This window comes from Hyla sarda, chromosome 2 (genome assembly GCF_029499605.1).
Source record: "Hyla sarda isolate aHylSar1 chromosome 2, aHylSar1.hap1, whole genome shotgun sequence".
Lineage (NCBI taxonomy): Eukaryota > Metazoa > Chordata > Amphibia > Anura > Hylidae > Hyla > Hyla sarda.
This window is the reverse complement of record NC_079190.1, coordinates 493,241,076-493,266,469: the sequence shown is the minus strand read 5'-3', so window position 1 is coordinate 493,266,469 and position 25,394 is coordinate 493,241,076. Positions and strand designations below refer to the sequence as shown.

General features: G+C 46.9%; 1 protein-coding gene across 3 annotated transcripts in view; it reads right to left on the bottom strand.

Annotated features, from left to right (window-relative positions):
- GET1 (guided entry of tail-anchored proteins factor 1) overlaps positions 1 to 25,394 on the bottom strand; it is a 107,045-nt gene that overhangs the window by 13,144 nt on the left and 68,507 nt on the right. For all 3 annotated transcript variants that reach the window (XM_056559683.1, XM_056559685.1, XM_056559682.1), the window contains exon 4: positions 8,737 to 8,851. In XM_056559683.1, the coding sequence (XP_056415658.1) occupies positions 8,737 to 8,851 (115 nt within the window). The remainder of the gene's footprint in view (positions 1 to 8,736; positions 8,852 to 25,394) is intronic.

The window sequence follows — 25,394 nt, the reverse complement described above, 5'->3', positions numbered from 1 at the left end:
GTATGAACTCGGTAGAACCTCGAGAAAGTGTGCAAAGACGACCAGGTAGCCGCCTTGAAAATCTGCGAGGCCGGGGCTCTATTCTGGAGAGCCCAAGATGCCCCAACAGAACGGGTAGAATGAGCCACAACCCTGAAAGGAGGAATCTTCCCCTTACAGCGATAGGCTTCCGAAATGGCGGACCGAATCCACCGAGAAATGGTGGCCTTGGAAGCAGGTTGTCCCTCACAACGACCTTCCGTAAGGATGAAAAGGAAATCACACTGACGAAACGAAGAAGTGATGGAGAGATAAGACCGAACAGCCCGAACTACATCCAGCTTGTGTAGTAAGCGCTCCTTAGGATGAGAAGGAGCAGGACAAAAAGACGGGAGGACAATGACCTCATTGAGATGAAAGGCCGAAACCACCTTAGGCAAAAAGGAAGGATCTGGCCGTAAAACAACCTTGTCCTGGTGGATCACAAGAAACAGAGAACGGCAGGAGAGAGCTGCCAATTCAGACACCCTCCGGATGGAAGTGATAGCAACAAGAAACGCCACTTTCCAAGAAAGGAGGCGGAGAGACACCTCTCTAAGGGGCTCAAAGGGTTCACCCTTGAGGGCACTCAGAACCAAATTCAAGTCCCAAAGGGGAGAGGGTGACCGATAAGGAGGAACAGCATGCGCCACTCCTTGAAGGAAGGTCCGGACATGAGAATGAGAAGCCAGGGGCCGCTGGAAAAGAATAGCAAGGGACGAAACCTGACCTTTAAGGGAACTGAGAGACAACCCCAGTTCCAACCCGACTGCAAAAAGGAGAGAAGACGGGGAACCGAGAAGGTGACAGGGGATAAGTCCTGAGCTTCACACCAACGAAAATAAGACCGACAAGTATGGTGGTAAATTCTTGCGGAGGAGGGCTTACGAGCCCTGAGCATGGTGTGAATGACTTGGGAAGAGAACCCGCGGGCCCTCAAAACCGCGGTCTCAACCGCCACGCCATCAAATGTAGCGACTGTAAATTGGGGTGGCAAAGAGGACCCTGAGAGAGCAGGTCCGGATGGAGCGGAAGGCGCAGTGGAGCGTCATCCAGGAGCCTGACTATGTCGGCGTACCACGACCTTCGGGGCCAATCTGGAGCTACCAGAATGGCGGGGACGCCCTCTGTTTTGAGCTTCCTCAGAACCCTGGGAAGGAGCGGAAGGGGAGGGAACAGATAGGGTAGGGCAAATCCAGCCCAAGGAATCACTAGGGCGTCCACGGCCAGAGCCTGAGGGTCCCGGGACTTGGACACAAAAGTAAGGATCTTCCGATTGTGTTGGGACGCGAAGAGGTCCACGTCCGGAATGCCCCAGAGGTCGCAGAGTCAGAAATGGCCGGAACCTTGCTTTCCGCCTAGATGAGAATCTTGGTCACCTCGGCCATGGCTGCCGAGCTGCGAGTGCCGCCTTGTCAATTTATGTATGCCATGGCCGTGGCATTGTCCGACTGGACGCGGACAGGACGGGACTGAAGACGGGACTCCCAATGAAGAAGACAAAGAAGAATCGCCCATAATTCCGATATTTTTATCGGAAGAAGAGTCTTTCAGGGAGACCAGAGTCCCTGAACCGTCCAATCCCTGAACACGCCGCCCCAGCCCGACAGGCTGGCATCCGTTGTAACTACCTGCCAGTGAAGGGGAAGAAATGACCGCCCTTGGAGAAAAAGGGGGGAGCGGAGCCACCAGAGCAGAGACTGACGGACCCTGCAAGGGAGAACAATCTGACGATCGAGGGACAAAGGAGACCTGTGCCATCGAGAGAGAATCGCCAGTTGAAGGGGGCGGTAATGAAACTGGGCAAAGGGTACGGCCTCCATAGTTGCCACCATCCGACCCAGGACTTCCATACAAGTGCGGATGGGGACTGAGACCTGGGTCCGAAGGGAGCGGACCCCCGACAGAAGCGCCATATGTTTGTCCGGCGGGAGCCAAATTCGGGCAGAGGCCGTGTCGAAGCGAAGTCCCAAGAAGATTAGAGACTGGGTAGGACAGAGGACTGACTTGTCCCGATTGACCATCCACCCGAAGCGATCCAGAGTGTGGAAAATGACGTCCACATTCTCCAGAATCTGGGCTCTGGTTGGAGCCTTGATGAGAAGGTCGTCCAGGTAGGGTATCACCGAGACCCCCTCGATCGTAACAGGCCCATCACTGGGGCAAGGATCTTGTTAAAGACCAGAGGAGCCATGGCCAGACCGAAGGGGATGGCTACGAATTGAAAATGCCCCTCCGGAACCACAAAGCGGAGGTACCGATGATGGCCTGGTAATATTGGCACATGGAGGAAGGCATCCTTGATGTCCACCGGTGAAAGAAACTCCCTTGTTCCAGGGACGCCACCACCGAACGGAGAGACTCCATTCGGAAGTGGCGGATGAGAAGGTGACGGTTGAGACGCTTGAGGTCTAGGATTGGCCGCACAGAACCGTCCTTCTTGGGAACCACAAAAAGATTGGAATATAAATCCCGGAACCATTCCCCTGGAGGAGCGGGAACAATAACCCCCTGGAGAAGCAGAGACTGGAGAGCCTCTCGAAATTGCTTCGCCAGAGAAGGCGACCAGTGGGCCCGGGATCGAAAAAAGTGATCCCTCGCAAGGGAGGCGAATTCGATTCGGTAACCGTTGGACACCACGTCCCTGACCCAAGAGTCCTGAATGTGTGAGGTCCAGATGTCTCGAAAAAGTAAGAGACGACCTCCCATCCGAGAAAAAAACGCGGGTGGGGGCCTCACTTCATGCAGAAGTGGGTTTGCGGTTGCGTGATTTGGGCGCAAAACGGCCGGACCGGTTGGAGTCCGACTTCCAAGACGGGCGCGCCAGGAACGATGGAGCCTTCTTGTCACGCAAAGGTGCCTGCCCGGACCCTTTGCTGGAGCCAAAGGTCCGAAAGGACCAAAAGGAAGAGTACTTCCTTTGGGAAGTAGGGCGAGCCTTATTTTGAGGCAACAAGGAACTCTTACCTCCCGTCTCCTCAGAGATAATCTCATCAATGCGCTTGCCAAAAAGATGGCCACCCGTAAAAGGAAGCTCAGTGAGAGACCTTTTGGAAGCGGCATCCGCATTCCAAGCTTTAAGCCACATAAAGCGGCGGAGAGCCGCTAGGTGACCCACAGCAAAGGCAGAACAACGGGCTGACTGCATGGAAACTGCGCACAGGAAGTCCCCAGCTTTAGAGCATGGGAGGGCCAGAGCAGATAGATCCTCTGGGGGGGATCCCGCTTAGATATCCTGATGGAGCTTTTGGCACCACTCCGACAGCACCTTGGACACCCATGTCAAGGCGAAGATGGGAAGAAGAGAAGAGCCAGCTGCTTCAGAGGCAAACTTCGCTAAGGATTCTACCTTCTTGTCCGTGGAATCCTTGAAGGCAGCGGCATCTGTCAGTGGCAGTGTAGCCGCCTTAGAGATCCGGGAGATTGGTGGATCCACTGAGGGAGGGGAAACCACCTTAGTGACAAAGTCCTTGTCAAATGGATAACGTTCTTGAATCGTCTTGATTCCCGGGAACCTCTTGTCTGGATGTTTCGCATGCAGATTCTAGAATGTCGTCAAAGTCAGCGTGAGAGCTGAACCTTTGAGGTGCTGGCTTAGGACGATGAAAGGATACTCCTGGAGTGACATCCGAAGATCCTGGGTCCTCTAAGTGAAAGGTGTCTCTTATGGCTGTCACCAATGAGTCAGATGCTTGCTCGGAAGCCTCGTCCGCCAGTTCACCAGGAGAATGTGAACGAGTAGAGGCAGTCCTGGAGGGGGGCGACCCTGACCGGGTACGCGGCTCTGGCGTGGCCTCCGGAGGAGCGATGTTTGTGCCCAGATGACAGGGGGGGCGGGACCCACGAGGGGAACGCCCATGTCTATCTGAAGGCTCAATGGAAGAGTCAGACGAGGCACCCCTAGTACGCTTGTGAGAGCGTGAAGTATGTGGAGATGAGGAGCGGGCCCTCTCAGAGGCCCTGCGCAAGGAAGACCTCTTCAAGGCGGACACCACTTCCCGGGAGGCCTCAGCCACCGAACGGGAGACTTGGGTCAAGTCAGCCATATACTGGGTCTGGGAGAAACCCAGGCTGGTGGAGCTGCTGAATCCACCGGAACCAAAAGGGCATCAGGGGGTACCAGGGGGTCTGGGGGAGCAGTGGAGCAGGCAGGGCAAGTGGGCTCAGCAGAGCCAGGCATCTTGGTATGACAGTGCTTACAGACTAAATAAGTCACTGACATTCCAGGTTTCTGTTTAGAGGGAGGAACAGCTCTGGGTACGGACATTTCACCCTAGTCTGTGTCCCCTGGCAGCTGCAGTGAGGAGAACTCGGCTCCGTGCAGCTAGAGTGTAAGAAACAGGCCAGGCAATAGGGAGAGAGGGGTGTGCCTGAAGCAGAGGCACTAACTGATCGGCCCCTTCTAACTGAAAATCGCGCCCACGGCGCTGATTGGAGGCTACTTCGCGCCTCTGAAGAGCTCCGACAGCCCTGTGGGCGGAGTTATAGACTGCCGAGAAGAAGCTGTAATGGCGCCCGCTCCTTGTCCCGAGCGCACATGTCAGCCGCATATGCGCTCAGGGAAATAGAGCGGGCGGCCTGCCAGGGAAAGTGAAAGTAAGCCGGCGCTGAGAGCGCCTGGCCCGTACCAGTGCCGCAGCTGTCAGCCGCATATAAGGCGCTGCCTGAGAAGTGAAAGTAAGCCGGCACTGAGAGCGCCCGGCCCGTACCAGCGCTGCAGCTCACAGCCGCATATAAGGCGCTGCGGACATAGTCGCAAGAAACACACACACACACACACACATACAGTGAAGTGCCCAATGTAAAACATAGATTGCATGCCCCCTGAGATGCAACTCCCCAGAATAAAAGTCCAGCCCCTGTATAAGCCAACCCCATAACCTGAAAGGTGGGCCAAAAACAGGGGGTCTCCAGAGGTTGCAAGTCCGTACCTAAGGAGAAAAGGGAGGAAAGTACTTACCTCAGTCAGAAGAACTTACCTAATGGAGTCTTCAGTGAAGTCTTCAGTCAGCTTTAGTTACCTGCATCACGCCTGGCTGCTATGCGCGAGCGAAGCGAGCAGGGAAATAGGGGGACCCGGACCCATGAGGTACCAACCCAGGTGCTGACAGTTGGCGAGGGGGGATGAACAGCGCATATACGCAATGTCTGTGCCCCCTTACTCGCAATGGGGAAACAGGGAACCGGAGTCCCTGAGACCCCACCTGAAAACAGAAAAGAAAAAGGAATAAAAAACTAACACGTCCCTATACTAGGAAAACAAAAACTCAGAAGACCTGGTCTGGAGAATTCCAGACCATGTCCACCTCCTTCAGACACTAAACTTAAACTGATTAGCTCTGGGCCTGAATTTTATACCATAGTATCACACCTCCTAGAGACAGCAACATACACCCACGGTCTGTGTCCCCCAATGGAGCCGATAGAGAAAAAAAAGTTTTCCACGGGAGTACCCCTTTAAGTATTCAGACTCTCTACTATGACACTTAACATTCAGCTCTGGCTCCTCCTATTTCTGTTGATCATCTCTGAGATGTTTCTGCACCTTGGTCGGAGTCACCTGCGGAAAATTCAGCTGATTGGACAAGACACAGCCCTGTCTATATAAGGTCTCACAGCTGAATAATGTATATCAGAGAAAACTCCAAGGCATACAAAGAAAATAACTGTTAGAGCTCAGAGATGGGATTGTGCAGAGGCTCAGATCTGGAGAAGGGGAGAAAACGTTTCTGCTGTAGGTTCCCAAGAGTTCAGTGGCCTCCATAATTCTTATCTGGAAGAAGTTTGTAATAACCAGGACACTTCCAAGAGCTGCCGCCCCACCAAACTCAGTAATGGGGGGAAAAGGGCCTTGGTAAGAGAGGAGAACAAGAACCTAATGGTCACTCTGGATGAGCTCCGAAGATCCTGTGTGGAGATGGGAGAAAATTCCAGAAGGTCCAGAACCATCACTGCAGCCTCCACAATCTGGGCTTCATGGGAGAGTGGGCAGAGTGAAGCCTTTCCTCAGTAATTACATCAAAGCCACATTGCGTTTTCAAAAAGATCAGACTGTGAAAAACAAGAATCTTTGGTCTGATAAAGAGTGAGCTGGCCTCAATTAAAAAGTCCTGTCTGGAGGAAACTAAGCACTGCCCATCACCTGCCCAATACCATCCCTACAGTAATCGTGGTGGGGGCAGCATCATGTCTGGGGGAAACCAGTCACTGTCCATAACCTGCCCAATACCATCCCTACAGTGATCATGGTGGGGGCAGCAACATGTCTGGAGGAAACCAGGCACTGCCCATCACCTGCCCAATACCATCCCTACAGTAATCGTGGTGGGGGCAGCATCATGTCTGGGGGAAACCAGGCACTGCCCATCACCTGCCCAATACCATCCCTACAGTGATCATGGTGGGGGCAGCATCATGTCTGGGGGAAACCAGTCACTGTCCATAACCTGCCCAATACCATCCCTACAGTGATTATGGTGGGGGAAGCATCATGTCTGGAGGAAACCAGGCACTGCCCATCACCTGCCCAATACCATCCCTACAGTGATCATGGTGGGGGCAGCATCATGTCTGGGGGAAACCAGTCACTGTCCATAACCTGCCCAATACCATCCGTACAGTGATCATGGTGGGGACCACATCATGTCTGGAGGAAACCAGGCACTGCCCATCACCTGCCCAATACCATCCCTACAGTGATTATGGTGGGGGCAGCATCATGTCTGGAGGAAACCAGGCACTGCCCATCACCTGCCCAATACCATCCCTACAGTGATCATGGTGGGGGCAGCATCATGTGTGGAGGAAACCAGGTACTGACCATCACCTGCCCAATACCATCCCTACGGTGATCATGGTGGGGACCACATCATGTCTGGAGGAAACCAGGCACTGCCCATCACCTGCCCAATACCATCCCTACAGTGATCATGGTGGGGGCAGCATCATGTCTGGAGGAAACCAGGCACTGCCCATCACCTGCCCAATACATCCCTACAGTGATCATGGTGGGGGCAGCATCATGTCTGGGGGAAACCAGGCACTGCCCATCACCTGCCCAATACCATCCCTACAGTGATCATGGTGGGGGCAGCATCATGTCTGGGGGAAACCAGGTACTGCTCATCACCTGCCCAATACCATCCCTACAGTGATCATGGTGGGGGCAGCATCATGTCTGGGGGAAACCAGGCACTGCCCATCACCTGCCCAATACCATCCCTACAGTGATCATGGTGGGGGCAGCATCATGTCTGGGGGAAACCAGGTACTGCCCATCACCTGCCCAATACCATCCCTACAGTAATCATGGTGGGGGCAGCATCATGTCTGGGGGATAGAGAGACTTGTTAAGCTAAAGCTGAATGGAGTAAAGTCCAGGGATATTCCTTATGTAAACCTGATCCAGAGTGCCCTGGGGTGAAGATTCGCCTTCCAACAAGACAATGCCCCTAAGCACACGGCCAAGACAACACAGGAGCGGCTTAGGGACAACTCTGTGAATGTCCTTGAGTGGCCCATGCAGAGCCTGAACCCAACGGAACATCTCTGGAGAGACCTGAAAATGGCTTCCACAGACGGTCCTCATCTAACCTGACAGAGCTGAGAGGATCTGCAGAAAAGAATGGAGGAAAATCCACAAAAACTTGTGGCCTCTTCCCCAAGAAGACTGAAGACTGGAATCACTGCCAAAGGGGGTTTAACTAAGTCCTGAGTAAGTGGTATGAATATTTATGTCTCTTTTTTCCTTTGTAATGAATTAGTAAAGATATCTAACATTATGAATTCACTTTTACCACAAGGATCAACAAAACATGAAAAACTGATAACATTCTGAATGCATTGTACATAGCGAATCCAGTAAGTGCAGCTCTGGAGTATAATACAGCAGAATAGTGAATGCAGCTCTGGAGTATAATACAGGATATAATTCAGGATCAGTACAGGATAAGTAATGTATGTACACAGTGACCTCACCAGCAGAATAGTGAGTGCAGCTCTGGAGTATAATACAGGATATATTTCAGGATCAGTACAGGATAAGTAATGTAATGTATTACACAGTGACCTCACCAGCAGAATAGTGAGCACAGCTCTGGAGTATAATACAGGATATAACTCAGGATCAGTACAGGATAAGTAATGTAATGTATGTACACAGTGACCTCACCAGCAGAATAGTGAGTACAGCTCTGGAGTATAATACAGGATATAACTCAGGATCAGTACAGGATAAGTAATGTAATGTATGTACACAGTGATCCCACCAGCAGAATAGTGAGTACAGCTCTGGAGTAAAATACAGGATCAGTACAGGATAAGTAATGTAATGTATGTACACAGTGACCTCACCAGCAGAATATTGAGTACAGCTCTGGAGTATAATACAGGATATAACTCAGGATCAGTACAGGATAAGTAATGTAATGTATGTACACAGTGACCTCACCAGCAGAATAGTGAGTGCAGCTCTGGAGTATAATACAGGATATAACTCAGGATCAGTACAGGGTAAGTAATGTAATGCATGTACACAGTGACCTCACCAGCAGAATAGTGAGTACAGCTCTGGAGTATAATACTTGATAAGTACAGGATAGGTAATGTGATGTACAGTATTTAGAATATGGCATAATTCTTGCTATACAAGCTGTTAAATCATGTTTGATGTGTAAATATAAATGCTTTTAACTTTTTTATTTATATATTTTTGTTTACCTGCAATCCCACTGGGAAAAGCTACCAGACGTTCCAAGGGTGCGATCCACTTACTGGGCAGCTTAATCACTGGCTCGGAGTAGTATTTCCATATAAGTGAGATCATCAAAGCAGCCTGGAAAAATAAGGGCAGGAACACAAGTGTCACATTTTCTGCTTCTGTAACTCGTCTTGAAAAAGTACATTAAAAAAAAGAACAAAAAAACAAAACCTTTCATAGAAGGCTAGGCTTAGGCCAGTGTTTTCCAACCAGGGTGCCTACAGCTGTTGCAAAACTACAACTCCCAGCATTCCCGGACAACCTTTGGCAGTATATAGAGGAAAGCATTCATGTATCTGGATTCTACATAGGGGCCTATGATGTTTCTTCCACATAGATCAGTGTTTTTTAAAGAGGTACTCCGGCCCCAAGACATTTTATCCCCTATACAAAGCATAGGGAATAAGATGACTGATCGCGGGGGTCCTGCTGCAATCTCTCCTGCAGCACCCACCTGTGGCGGCTGCACAGATTGATGTTTGCTCCATGTCTGAAGGGTCACGACTACGGGGCCGGAGTTTCGTGACGACATGACTCCGCCTCTTGTGATGTCACGCCCCGCCCCCTCAATGCAAGTCTATGGAAGGGGGTGTGACGGCTGTCACGCCTCCTTCCATAGACTTGCATTGAGGGGGCGGGGCGTGATGTCACAAGGGGCAGAGTCGTGATGTGGCAAAACTCCGGCCCCGTAGTCGTGACCCTTCAGACATGGAGCAAACATCAATCTGTGCAGCTGCCACAGGTGGGTGCTGCAGGAGAGATTGCAGGGGGTCCCCAGCAGCAGGACCCCCGCGATCAGTCATCTTATTCCCTATCCTTTGGGATCCTCAAGTCCCCCCAACAGGTCATGTTTTCTGGATTTCCTTAGTCTTTGACAGGTGATATTATTATGGTCAGTGAATCAGGTATCACCACAGTTATATCACCTGTGAAAGACTAAGGAAATCCTGAAAACATGACCTGTTGGGGGGACTTGAGGACCCCACTTGAAAAACACTGACATAGATCACTGTTTGCTAAGACAAGTGTTTTTTAAGACAAGAAATGAAAACTTCCTGAGGACTTGGTGGGATCCTATTCTAGAGTCCTTAGTGTCTGTGCACCATTATCCTAGAGTCCTTAGTATCTGTGCACCATTATCTTAGAGTCCCTAGTATCTGTGCACCATTATTCTAGAGTCCTTAGTGTCTGTGTACCATTATCCTAGAGTCCCTAGTGTCTGTGCACCATTATCCTAGAGTCCCTAGTGTCTGTGTACCATTATCCTAGAGTCCCTAGTGTCTGTGTACCATTATCCTAGAGTCCTTAGTGTCTGTGCACCATTATCCTAGAGTCCTTAGTATCTGTGCACCATTATCCTAGAGTCCTTAGTGTCTGTGCACCATTATCCTAGAGTCCTTAGTATCTGTGTACCATTATCCTAGAGTCCTTAGTGTCTGTGTACCATTATCCTAGAGTCCTTAGTGTCTGTGTACCATTATCCTAGAGTCCTTAGTGTCTGTGTACCATTATCCTAGAGTCCTTAGTGTCTGTGTACCATTATCCTAGAGTCCTTAGTGTCTGTGTACCATTATCCTAGAGTCCTTAGTGTCTGTGTACCATTATCCTAGAGTCCTTAGTATCGGTGTACCATTATCCTAGAGTCCTTAGTATCTGTGTACCATTATCCTAGAGTCCTTAGTATCTGTGTACCATTATCCTAGAGTCCTTAGTATCGGTGTACCATTATCCTAGAGTCCCTAGTGTCTGTGCACCATTATCCTAGAGTCCTTAGCATCTGTGCACCATTATCCTAGAGTCCTTATTGTCTGTGCACCATTATCCTAGAGCCCTTAGTATCTGTGCACCATTATCCTAGAGTCCTTAGTATCTGTGCACCATTATCCTAGAGTCCTTAGTGTCTGTGCACCATTATCCTAGAGTCCTTAGTATCTGTGTACCATTATCCTAGAGTCCTTAGTATCTGTGCACCATTATCCTAGAGTCCTTAGTGTCTGTGCACCATTATCCTAGAGTCCTTAATATCTGTGCACCATTATCCTAGAGTCCTTATTGTCTGTGCACCATTATCCTAGAGTCCTTAGTATCTGTGCACCATTATCCTAGAGTCCTTAGTGTCTGTGCACCATTATCCTAGAGTCCTTAGTATCTGTGTACCATTATCCTAGAGTCCTTAGTGTCTGTGCACCATTATCCTAGAGTCCTTAGTGTCTGTGTACCATTATCCTAGAGTCCTTAGTATCGGTGTACCATTATCCTAGAGTCCTTAGTATCTGTGTAACATTATCCTAGAGTCCTTAGTATCTGTGTACCATTATCCTAGAGTCCCTAGTGTCTGTGCACCATTATCCTAGAGTCCTTAGTGTCTGTGTACCATTATCCTAGAGTCCTTAGTATCTGTGCACCATTATCCTAGAGTCATTAGTGTCTGTGCACCATTATCCTAGAGTCCTTAGTATCTGTGCACCATTATCCTAGAGTCCTTAGTGTCTGTGCACCATTATCCTAGAGTCCCTAGTGTCTGTGCACCATTATCCTAGAGTCCTTAGTATCTGTGTACCATTATCCTAGAGTCCTTAGTATCTGTGCACCATTATCCTAGAGTCCTTAGTGTCTGTGCACCATTATCCTAGAGTCCTTAGTATCTGTGTACCATTATCCTAGAGTCCTTAGTATCTGTGCACCATTATCCTAGAGTCCTTAGTGTCTGTGCACCATTATCCTAGAGTCCTTAATATCTGTGCACCATTATCCTAGAGTCCTTATTGTCTGTGCACCATTATCCTAGAGTCCTTAGTATCTGTGCACCATTATCCTAGAGTCCTTAGTGTCTGTGCACCATTATCCTAGAGTCCTTAGTATCTGTGTACCATTATCCTAGAGTCCTTAGTGTCTGTGCACCATTATCCTAGAGTCCTTAGTGTCTGTGCACCATTATCCTAGAGTCCTTAGTGTCTGTGCACCATTATCCTAGAGTCCTTAGTATCTGTGCACCATTATCCTAGAGTCCTTAGTATCTGTGCACCATTATCCTAGAGTCCTTATTGTCTGTGCACCATTATCTTAGAGTCCTTAGTATCTGTGTACCATTATCCTAGAGTCCTTAGTATCTGTGTACCATTATCCTAGAGTCCTTAGTATCTGTGCACCATTATCCTAGAGTCCTTAGTATCTGTGTACCATTATCCTAGAGTCCTTAGTATCTGTGTACCATTATCCTAGAGTCCTTAGTATCTGTGTACCATTATCCTAGAGTCCTTAGTATCTGTGCACCATTATCCTTGAGTCCTTAGTGTCTGTGCACCATTATCCTAGAGTCCTTAGTATCTGTGTACCATTATCCTAGAGTCCTTAGTGTCTGTGCACCATTATCCTAGAGTCCTTAGTATCTGTGCACCATTATCCTAGAGTCCTTAGTATCTGTGCACCATTATCCTAGAGTCCTTAGTGTCTGTGTACCATTATCCTACAGTCCTTATTGTCTGTGCACCATTATCCTAGAGTCCCTAGTGTCTGTGCACCATTATCCTAGAGTCCTTAGTATCTGTGCACCATTATCCTAGAGTCCTTAGTGTCTGTGCACCATTATCCTAGAGTCCTTAGTATCTGTGTACCATTATCCTAGAGTCCTTAGTATCTGTGCACCATTATCCTAGAGTCCTTAGTGTCTGTGCACCATTATCCTAGAGTCCTTAGTATCTGTGTACCATTATTCTAGAGCCCTTAGGGCACCATTATTCTAGAGTACCCAGGGCCTGTAGAACAAAAGGCAATGTCCATCGCAAACTCTTTTCCAAACGATGCAATTTTATTGATATTTACCTTGGTGCATGGTGACGCGTTTCGGCCCTACTAATGGGCCTTAGTCATGCTTATGACTAAGGCCCATTTGTAGGGCCGAAACGCGTCACCTATCTCTATACTGTCCTTGCACCGAGGTCAATATCATAAAAATTGCATCGTTTGGAAAGGAGTTTGCGCTGGACATTTCCTTTTGTTCTACATGTTCACATTGGTGGAGTTTACCCCAGTCCGTGCGCAACAGGACACGGGGGTGAGCTGGGAATCTGCACAAATTCTCTATACTCTGTGCCTGTGCACCATTAATCTAGAGTCCCCAATACCTATGCACCATAATTCTAAGGTTGCCAATGTCTGTGCACCGTTATTCTAGAGTCCTTAGGGCACCATTATTCTAGAGTCCATAGTGTCCGTGCACCATTATTCTAGAGTACACAGTGCCCATGCACCATTATTCTAGAGTACTCAGTGCCCGTGCACCATTATTCTAGAGTACTCAGTGCCCGTGCACCATTATTCTAGAGTACACAGTGCCCGTGCACCATTACTCTAGAGTACTCAGTGCCCGTGCACCATTATTCTAGAGTACACAGTGCCTGTGCACCATTATTCTAGAGTACACAGTGCCCGTGCACCATTACTCTAAAGTCCATAGTGTCTGTGCACCATTATTCTAGGGTCCTTAGTGTCCAGGTACCATTATTCTAGACCCTTCATGTTTTGCACTAATTCTAGAGTCCCCACTGTCTGTGCACCGTTATTCTAGAGTACTCAGTGCCCGTGCACCTTTATTCTAGAGTCCATAGTGTCTGTGCACCATTATTCTAGGGTCCTTAGCGTCCAGGTACCATTATTCTAGACCCTCCGTGTCTTTGCATTAATTCTAGAGTCCCCAGTGTCAGTGCACCATTATTCTAGAGTACTCAGTGCCAGTGCACCATTACTCTAGAGTCCATAGTGTCTGTGCACCATTATTCTAGGGTACTTAGTGTTCAGGTACCATTATTCTAGACCCTTCATGTCTTTGCATTAATTCTAGAGTCCCCAATGTCTGTGCACTGTTATTCTAGAGTCCTTAGGGCACCATCATTCTAGAATTCATAGTGCATGTTCACCATAACTCTAGAGTACTCAGTGCTCGTGCACCATTACTCTAGAGTACTCTGCGCCCGTGCACCATTATTCTAGAGTCCATAGTGTCCGTGCACCATTATTCTAGGGTCCTTAGTGTCCAGGTACCATTATTCTAGACCCTTCGTGTCTTTGCATTAATTCTAGAGTCCCCAGTGTCAGTGCACCATTATTCTAGAATCCTCCGTGTCTTTGTTTTTTTTTTTGTTAGAGTCCTCAGTGTATCATTATTTTAGAGTCCTCCGAGTCAGGGCACCATTATTCTAGGGTACACTGTTTCCAGCATAGATCTGCCATTGTTTTGCCTTAGCGCACTAATATTTTAGATGAGAAGGGTGAATATACTATAATTTTGGGACTTCGTTTGTCATTCTGCACTTGCCCTGGTTTCTCAAGAGACCTTTAATAATGGGCCCACAGGGTGAATGCAGTAATACCCAGACGGCCCCAGTCTGCCAGAGATGGTGCTTGTTAGTGTCTCTCCAGTGTGGTTAGTAGAGGAGGATTTCAAGTGCATCAGCCTTGTTGATGTCCGTATACTCTAACAAGCCTTAGGGACATACAGCAAATGCTTGAGATACATTTGGATGAAAAAGGCCCCTTTACATGAACGGTCTTAGGAATGCACATTAGGAATGCACATCACACATTACGGCCAATTAGCGTTCCTAAAACTAATTGCTACATGTGTTTTCGCTGTGTTTTATGCCAATATCTGGCATTTTCGACAAAAAAACATGCAGTAATTTGTTGCGGAACCGCCAATAACAGTGCCCCAAGGGGCTAGGGAACACGGCGAGTGCACCAAGAAGTTCATATTTTTATTTAAAGGGGTACCCGCTGTCTCAGTCTTCGGAACATTTTGTTTTGAATGCTTGGAGTGGGTGGAGGGGTCGTGACATCATGCCACACCCCCTCAATGCAAGTCTATGGGAGGGGGCGTGGCGGGCGCCACGCCCCCTCCCATAGACTTGCATTGAGGGGGCGGGGTGTGACGTCACAAGGAGGCGTGGGTCCCAGCAGCAGGACCCTCGTGATCAGACATCTTATCCCCTATCCTTTGGCTAGGGGATAAGATGTCTAGGGGCAGAGTATCCCTTTAAGTCCATCATTTATAGGGCCACTGCAGCCAGAATTAAAGGGGTACACCGGTGGAAAGCTTTTTTTTTTTTTTTTAATCAACTGGTGCCAGAAAGTTAAACAGATTTGTAAATTACTTCTATTAAAAAAAAAATCTTAATCCTTCCAGTACTTATTAGCTGCTGAATACTACAGAGGAAATTATTTTCTTTTTGGAACACAGTGCTCTCTGCTGACATCTCTGTCCATTTTAAGAACTGTCCAGAGTAGGATAAAATCCCCATAGCAAACATATGCTGCTCTGGACAGTTCCGAAAATGGACAGAGATGTCAGCAGAGAGCACTGTGCTTGTGATGTCAGCAGAGAGCACTGTGTTCCAAAAAGAAAAGAATTTCCTCTGTAGTTTTCAGCAGCTAATAAGTACTGGAAGGATTAAGATTTTCTAAAAGAAGTAATTTACAAATCTGTTGGAACTTTCTGGCACCAGTTGATTTAAAAAAAAAAAAAAAAAAAAAAAAAAAAAAAGTTTTTCACCGGACTACCCTTTTAACTTATCCACTAGCCAAAGGATAGGGGATAAGTAGCTGATCGCAGGAGGGTCCAACCGTTGGGCCCCCGCGATCTCCTGAACAGGACCCTGTCCCACTCAGTCAGCAGCGTGTGTCATCTACCTCTAGACTGCACGGACTCCACTGAAATTAATGGATCCCGTTATGGAGATCGTAGGGGGCTCCGGTGGTCCGACCCACCCGCGATCAGCTACCTTTCTCCTATTCTGTGGACAATGGATAAGTTAATTCTGGCAGCAGTACCCCTTTAAGAATGGGCCACCGATCAAATACACAAAAACAAAAAGCAAGCAGTGTTGGGATCAGCACCGCCCACACTATTACCTTTGTATAAGCAGGTTAGCGTGGATGACACTACTGACAAATTTCCTATAAGTTATCTCCCGACAGGAAGTTGAATAGTCCTTTCATTGTCAGTGTGGTGTTGTCACAGTAGTTACCTGGCCCCTCCCTCTCACCAAAACAAAGCATTATCCTTTGCTTTGGACTCATGGTTACCAGAAGAGGCCACTGGTGGGAGATCCACAGATTAATGCAGGATAAATAAGGGATGCGGTAGACCCTTCAGGCCACACACCGTGATGATGACACAGATATGCATGGCTTGTATACCTTTCCTTACAGCAATGTACCGAGACAACATGATTAATGTCCCAAGGGGCAACTGTCCGGGTTTGCAGTGCTAAACGAAAATGACCCTCTGATAATTATTATGTTTAAAGCCGTAAACACCATGTTTGCCTTTTACACCCACATCACAGGTCCTTCAACCACAATCTCTTCATCACCGCTCAGCCCTGACATTACCCGGTGAATGGACATTTCCCGGTGAATGTGATAGCATGAATAGCAAGCCACACCCTTTCCACGCAAAACCACGCCCCCTTCTATTTTCAACCTATAATCTCTTAATCACAGCTCAGCCCCAACAGAGGACGGGATATGAAGTCGGATATGAGAACGAGATATGAGGAGGGGATATGAAGACGGGATGTGAGGAGGGGATATGAGGACGGGATGTGAGGAGGGGATATGAGGAGGGGATATGAGGACGGGATGTGAGGAGGGGATATGAGGACGGGATATGAGGAGGGGATATGAGGATGGGTTAAGAGGACGGGATATGAGGACGGGATATGAGGACGGGATATGAGGACGGGATATGAGGACGGGATATGAGGAGGGGATATGAGGACGGGATATGAGGACGGGATATGAGGACGGGATATGAGGAGGGGATATGAGGACGGGATATGAGGAGGGGATATGAGGACGGGATGTGAGGAGGGGATATGAGGACGGGATATGAGGAGGGGATATGAGGATGGGTTAAGAGGACGGGATATGAGGACGGGATATGAGCACGGGATGTGAGCACGGGATGTGAGCACGGGATGTGAGGAGGGGATATGACGACAAACTATAAGGAGGGGATATGAGGACAGGATGTGAGGACGGGATGTGAGGACGGGATGTGAGGTCGGGATGTGAGGAGGGGATGTGAGGACGGGATGTGAGGACAGGATATGAGGTCGGGATGTGAGGACAGGATATGAGGATGGGATATGAGGACAAAATATAAGGAGGGGATATGAGGACAGGATGTGAGGAGGGGATGTGAGGAGGGGATGTGAGGAGGGGATGTGAGGAGGGGATGTGAGGACGGGATGTGAGGACGGGATGTGAGGACGGGATGTGAGGAGGGGATGTGAGGAGGGGATGTGAGGAGGGGATGTGAGGAGGGGATGTGAGGAGGGGATGTGAGGAGGGGATGTGAGGACGGGATGTGAGGACGGGATGTGAGGACGGGATGTGAGGAGGGGATGTGAGGAGGGGATGTGAGGAGGGGATGTGAGGAGGGGATGTGAGGACGGGATGTGAGGACGGGATGTGAGGACGGGATGTGAGGACGGGATGTGAGGACGGGATGTGAGGACGGGATGTGAGGACGGAATGTGAGGACGGAATGTGAGGACGGAATGTGAGGACGGAATGTGAGGTCGGGATATGAGGTCGGGATATGAGGTCGGGATATGAGGTCGGGATATGAGGTCGGGATATGAGGTCGGGATGTGAGGTCGGGATGTGAGGTCGGGATGTGAGGACGAGATACGACGAAGGGATATGAGGACGTGATATGAGGACGTGATATGAGGAGGGGATATGAGGAGGGGATATGAGATCGGGATATGACGGGATATGAGGACGGGATATGAGATTAGGATATGAAGTCAGGATATGAGATCAAGATATGAGGAGAGGATATAAGGTTGGGATATGAGCTTGGGATATGAGGTTGGGATATGAGATCAGTATATGAGGTCGGGATATGAGGACGGGATATGAGGTTGGGATATGAGATCAGAATATGAGGTCGGGATATGAGGACAGGATATGAGGTCGGGATATGAGGATGGGATATGGGGTTGGGATATGAGGAGAGGATATGAGGTCGGGATATGAGGACAGGATATGAGGTCGGGATAAGAGGATGGGATATGGGGTTGGGATATGAGGAGAGGATATGAGGTCGGGATATGAGGACAGGATATGAGGAAGGGATATGAGGTTGGGACGGTAGGAAGACCAGGCAACGCTAGTAAACAATAGTGTTGCTCGCGAATATTCGCAATGCGGATTTTATTTGCGAATATAGCACTATACATTCGTAATTACGAATATTCGTTTATTTTTTTCCACAGTACACATAACAGTGATCATCCCTCTCTGCTTCCAGCTTGTGTGGTGTAAAGAAGGCTCTAATACTACTGTGTGAGAGTGGCGTGCGAATTTTCGCATATGCGAATTTTCGCTTATGTTAATTTTTGTATATGCTAATTTTCGCATATGCTAATTTTCGCATACGCAAATTTCCGCATATGCGAAAATAAAACGCGAATATTACGAATATGCAAATGTAGCAAATATATGACGAATATTCGTCCATATATTTGCAAAATATCGCGAATTCGAATATGGCCTATGCCGCTCAACACTAGTAAACAATAAAAAACTATTTTTCATTATGTAACTCTATAGAATAACTCTAAGAATAATTACATACGTTTTTGCCAGAAAGCGATGACGTGTACAAGTAAGAACTTGTGTCTGTACTACCCCAAGGCAAGATATAAGAATAGCACGGCCTATATCAGTGTTTTCCCAACCAGTGTGCGGCTGTCCGAGCATGCTGGGAGTTGTAGTCTTGCAACAGCTGGAGGCACACTGACTGGAAAACCCTCATGCACAGGGTGTTACTCTGCAGGACTAGACCTTTCCGGCGGAGCGTGTCAGTATTACGCCCCTGGCCGTTTGGCTGTTCACCCTCTGTATGGCATCGGGGGGAAATTTCTCAGCATCGGCATCACCAAGCGATTAAATAACACGGAGGGGCAGCACACTGAATATCTGTCTAAGCGTATTAGGGGTGATCTTTTAGGGTTTTTCCTATGACAAATATGAACAATCCAATGCAAAATAAATAAATGAGGTTGCGATCGTCTTAAAGGAGCAGGTGTGCGCTTTCATCCCGGAATGTAAGGACATGAAGCCTCCTCGGCGTGTGATCCGCACAAACCAGAAATAATAGAGGAGGTTAAAAAAAAAAAAAAGAGGATGATCCGAAATGCTGTTTTGTAAGTCAGATCTTGCCAAGGGCAAAAATTTCTACCGTGTCAATGCTTTTTATGCTCGAATTCTTTAACATTAGGGAGGGGCAGCTGCCCGGGCATGAAATGTGTGTTACAGCTACAGGGAATCCACTATAACCATTCTACAGAAGTGTACTGGGTGTGGCGAGACGGCAATGCCAGATTGTAAAATCCCCGAGCGCCAAAGATCGTACAAAACAAGACAAATATGTCAGGAGGGAAGAACTGCATGTTTTACCTTGCAGGCAATGATTTTTTTTTTTTTTTGTTGTAAATAAATAGTGACCTGTGACTTTAAATGTACTCTCTGCAACACACGAACTGCTCCGATATTTGCTATGGCTCTGCAGTTTTGTATGTTTTCCCCATGAGTGGGTAAAGATATGGGAGGTGTTTAATAGGCGGGGCTTTGGCGCCAATTGGGGTGGGGTAGAGTACACATCCCACAAGAGGTGCTAGTACTATGTTCGGGATAGAGAATAAGCAAGTCTGAAACCCCTACGTCAGAATCCGAGCTTATCCGGGGGGGGAGAGGCAGGTGAAATGGAGGATCAATTCTCTGAGGGGAAAGCGGTTCAGCTGCTCCGACAAGCGTGGCCTGGTTGTTTCAGAGCAGATGGTGAACGTATAATGTCACCATTACTATTAAAGGGGTACTCCGGTGGAAAACTTTTTATTTTTTTATTTTTTTTTTAACCCCTTAAGGACGCAGGACGTAAATGTACGTCCTGGTGAGGTGGTACTTAACGCACCAGGACGTACATTTACGTCCTAAGCATAACCGCGGGCATCGGAGCGATGTCCGTGTCATGCGCGGCTGATCCCGGCTGCTGATCGCAGCCAGGGACCCGCCGGCAATGGCCGACGCCCACGATCTCGCGGGCGTCCGCCATTAACCCCTCAGGTGCCGGGATCAATACAGATCCCGGCATCTGTGGCAGTTCGCCATTTAAATGAACGATCGGATCGCCAGCAGCGCTGCTGCGGGGATCCGATCATTCATAACGCCGCACGGAGGTCCCCTCTCCTTCCTCCGTGCGGCTCCCGGCGTCTCCTGCTCTGGTCTGTGATCGAGCAGACCAGAGCAGAAGATCGCCGATAATACTGATCTGTTCTATGTCCTATACATAGAACAGATCAGTATTAGCAATCATGGTATTGCTATGAATAGTCCCCTATAGTGTAAAAAAAAATGTAAAAAAATGTAAAAGTAAAAGTAAAAAAAAAGTGAAAAATCCCCTCCCCCAATAAAAAAGTAAAACGTCCGTTTTTTCCTATTTTACCCCCAAAAAGCGTGAAAACATTTTTTATAGACATATTTGGTATCGCCGCGTGCGTAAATGTTCGAACTATTAAAATAAAATGTTAATGATCCCGTACGGTGAACGGCGTGAACGAAAAAAAATAAAAAAAAGTCCAAAATTCCTACTTTTTTAATACATTTTATTAAAAAAAAAATTATAAAAAATGTATTAAAAGTTTTTTATATGCAAATGTGGTATCAAAAAAAAAGTACAGATCATGGCGCAAAAAATGAGCCCCCATACCGCCACTTATACGGAAAAATAAAAAAGTTAGAGGTCATCAAAATAAAGGGATTATAAACGTACTAATTTGGTTAAAAAGTTTGTGATTTTTTTTAAGCGCAACAATAATATAAAAGTATATAATAATGGGTATCATTTTAATCGTATTGACCCTCAGAATAAAGAACACATGTCATTTTTACCATAAATTGTACGGCGTGAAAACAAAACCTTCCAAAATTAGCAAAATTGCGTTTTTTGTTTTAATTTCCCCACAAAAATAGTGTTTTTTGGTTGCGCCATACATTTTATGATATAATGAGTGATGTCATTACAAAGGACAACTGGTCGCGCAAAAAACAAGCCCTCATACTAGTCTGTGGATGAAAATATAAAAGAGTTATGATTTTTAGAAGGCGAGGAGGAAAAAATGAAAACGTAAAAATGTAATTGTCTGAGTCCTTAAGGCCAAAATGGGCTGAGTCCTTAAGGGGTTAAAGGGGTTATCCAGGAAAAAAACTTTTTTTTTTTTATATATATATATATATATATATATATATATATATATATCAACTGGCTCCAGAAAGTTAAACAGATTTGTAAATTACTTCTATTAAAAAATCTTAATCCTTTCAGTACTTATGAGCTTCTGAAGTTAAGGTTGTTCTTTTCCGTCTAAGTCCTCTCTGATGACACGTGTCTCGGGAACCGCCCAGTTTAGAAGCAAATCCCCATAGCAAACCTCTTCTAAACTAGGCGGTTCCCGAGACAGGTGTCATCAGAGAGCACTTAGACAGAAAAGAACAACTCAACTTCAGAAGCTCATAAGTACTGAAAGGATTAAGATTTTTTAATAGAAGTCATTTACAAATCTGTTTAACTTTCTGGAGCCAGTTGACATATAAAAAAAAAAGTTTTTTCCTGGATAACCCCTTTAAATCAACTGGTGCCAGAAAGTTAAACAGATTTGTAAATTATTTCTATTTAAAAATTCTTAATCCTTCTAGTACTTATTAGCTGCTGAATACTACAGAGGAAATTATTTTTCTTTTTGGAACACAGAGCTCTCTGCTGACATCATGACCACAGAGCTCTCTGCTGACATCTCTGTCCATTTTAGGAACAGTCCAGAGTAGCGTATGATTTTCTATGGGGATTTTCTCCAGCTCTGAAAAGTTCTTAAAATGAACTGAGATGTCAGCAGAGAGCACTGTGCTTGTGATGTCAGCAGAGAGCTCTGTGTTCCAAAAAGAAAATAATTTCCTCTGTAGTATTCAGCAGCTAAGTAGTACTGGAAGGATTAAGATTTTTTAGTAGAAGTAATTTACAAATCTGTTTAACTTTCTGGCAACAGTTGATTAAAAAAAAAAAAAAAAAAGTTTTCCACCGGAGTACCCCTTTAAAGGGGATATGAAGATCTAGGAGGGTGACTGTCAGCATGGAAGTGGTTAGATCTGGAGAGTCTGATGAGGCTGTAAAGATAATTGGGGAGATTTATCAAAACCAATACAAAGTTGCTTAGTTGCCATAGCAACCAATCAGATCCCTTTTTTCATTTTGCAGAGGCCTTGTTAAAAATGAAAGAAGCGATCTGATTGGTTGCTATGGGCAACTTTTCCTCTGGACAGGTTTTGATAAATCTCCCCCAATGTCAGCACAGTATAGAGAAGCTGTATGAGCAAGTGGTTAAAGAGGTTCTCCTGCCAAGGACCATGTTCACTTCACCGGAGCCCGAGGCATGTGTTACTTTACACCGGTCCACTCCAATCCCTCACTTCCTGCCGGAGACTTTCACTCTTGTGTCCTTCTTCCTAAGGGCTCTTTCCTAAATGCCACTTCCCTCAAAGGATAAAGCTAAAGATTAAAGGGGTACTCCGCTGCTCAGTGTTTGGTACAAACTGATCCGAATGCTGGAGCCGGGAGCTCGTGATGTCATAGCCCCACCCCCTCAGGACATCACGCCCCGCTCCCTCAATGCAAGTCTATGGGAGGGGGCGTACGCCCCCTCCCATAGACTTGTATTGAGGGGTGTGATGTCATGAGGGGGCGTGGCTATGACATCACGAGCTCCAGGCGCCGGCTCCAGCGTTCGCAACAGTTTGTTCCAAACACTGAGCAGCGGAGTACCCCTTTAATCTTTAGCTTCATCCTTTGAGGGAAGTGGCATTTAGGAAAGAGCCCTTAGGTGGAGTACCCCTTTAACTCTCAACATTGACAGGTAGTCATGTTATGTTCCTATAGACCCCATTCTTAGGGACACCCCTTTTTCTCTATACACCAGGACCACCTTTTGCTGTCCTACCCTTGTAATAACCCAGGCGCCACTACAAGCCTAAAGGGCAACCAAACCTCACTTTACCTATTCACCAGCCCACAAGGACTGTGTTTTTTTTCCAGCCCACACTACAGCATATCCTGAGTTCTATAACTTAAAGGGGTACTCCAGTGAAATTTTTTTTTTTTTTTAATTTTTTTTTTTAAATCAACTGGTGCCATTTGGTAAATTATTTCTATTTAAAAATCTTAATCCTTCCCAGTACTTATCAGCTGCTGTATGCTACAGAGGAAGTTCTTTTTCTTTTTTTTTTTTCAGACTGACCACAGTGCTCTCTGCTGACACCTTTGTCTATCTCTGACAACTGAAAAGAGAAGGATAGGTTTGCTACGGGGATTTGCTCCTGCTCTGGACAGTTCCTGACATGGACAGAGGGGTCAGCAGAGAGCACTGTGATCAGACTGGAAAGAAATTCAAAAAGAAAAGAACTTCCTCTGGAGCATCCATCAGCTGATAAGTACTGGAAGGATTAAGATTTTTAAATAGAAGTAATGTACAAATCTGTTTAACTTTCTGGCACAAGTTGATTTAAAAAAAACATTGTTTTCCAGTGGAGTACCCCTTTAAAGGATTACTCCGGTGTTTAACTTTTCTTTGAAAATCCTGCTGCCGGCAAAAAAAATAAAATAAAACAACAAAAAACCTTACAAACAACAACTTACCTCCGGTAGCTCCTCGTCCTGTGTTGCGGGACTCTTCTTTGCTTTCGGAGGTCGACATGTCAGAATGCAACGCAGATCATCACTTTCCACAGCGATGTCCCACTGACTGGCAATGTGATGTATTGAGCCCCAGTCTTCTTCCTGGTGATGGGGCTTATTAGGACACACTACTGCTCACCTAATAGCTGGTCAAGGCAGGACATCCCTGTGATAAGCAGAGTTGCAGTCTGAAGCGTCGACCCAATCCAACCAGGAACAGAACAGCACCAGAAAATGGGGCAGCAATACCGGGGGAATGGTGAGATGTAAGTCCAGATTTGTTTGTTTGTTTTTTTATGTCGGCAGCACGGGTAGCATTATTAAAACAAGGGAGCATTGTGAAGTCACGGCTCCGCCCCCGTGTGACGTCACGCTCTGCCCTCTCAATGCAAGCCTATGGGAGGGGGCGTGACAGCTGTCACGCCCCCTCCCATAGGCTTGCATAGAGGGGGCAGAGCGTGATGTCACACGGGGGCGGAGCTGTGACGTCACACAATGCTCCGGCCCAGTGATCGCCAGTCAACAGACCCGGAGCGAACATGCTCCGGAGACTGATGGTAACGGGGTGCTGCGTGCAAGATCAAGGGGGTCCCCAGCAGCGGGACCCCCGCGATCAGGCAAATGGATAGGGGGTAAGATGTCTTAGCACCGGAGTAACCCTTTAAGTTCTAAAACTCAGGATAAGCTGTAGTATGGGCTATAAAAGCCTTGTCCTTGTGGGCCAGTGGATAGTACAGTGAAGTTTGGTTGCCCTGTATAATTGTAGTAGAACGGCCCTGAGGGCCCTGTCAGATTCAAAAACATTTTATATGTTTTAATATGTTGTACATCTTGGAAAAACATACCATATACCATAAAATCCAGAACATAATCCTGTCAGCTACAGCATCATCTTTTTTCCCCATCTGAAGCACAGGCTGGGACAAAGACCAGGAAGTGAGGGAGGAACTAGCACTCCTCTGTGCTCACTCCTGTCCTATCAAACTGCAGCATGAAAACTGAGAGGAGGGGGTTACAGAGCAGCCTGCAGTGACTGGACACCCAGCACTGCACAGCAGACTCAGGGAGGAAGGGAATGCATGGGGAGTGAGGGCAAGACACAGACACGCCCCTCCAGAGCACAGGATAAAAAAGATAATGAGTACTAAAAATAAGGTATTTCATACACATCTTCATATAGACAGATAAAAGTGACCAGAATTAGGTATTGACTAACACAAACTTTTTTTGTGGAATATCACAGGTACTCTTAAATAATTTATTTCTACAAATGTTTACGACGCAGCACCACCAAGAGTGAATGTAATTAAAGGGGTACTCCGGTAAAGAACAATTTTTTATTTTTTTTTAAATCAACTGCTGCCAGAAAGTTAAACATATTTGTAAATTACTTCTATTTAAAAATCTTAACCCTTCCAGTACTTAGCTGCTGTATGCTTCACAGGAAGTTCTTTTCTTTTTGAATTTCTTTTCAGTCTGATCACAATGCTCTCTGCTGACACCTCTCTCTGACTCAGGAGCAGGATAGGTTTTCTGGACAGTTCCTGACATGGACAGAGGTGTCAGCAGAGAGCACTGTGCTCAGACAGAATTTTTAAAAGAAAAGAAGAACTTGCTGTGGAGCATACAGCAGCTGATAAGTACTGGAAAGATTTAGATTTTTAAATAGAAATAATTTACCCCTTCAAGTTTTTGTGCCTCATTCGAGAACTGTAATATGACTGCTGAGCCACTGTAAGTGGAAGAAAATTTTTTATAAACTTGGTTTCAATTACATTGGTTTACGATTGTCTTCTTTTGAATCGGAACCACGTGAAAAAGCAA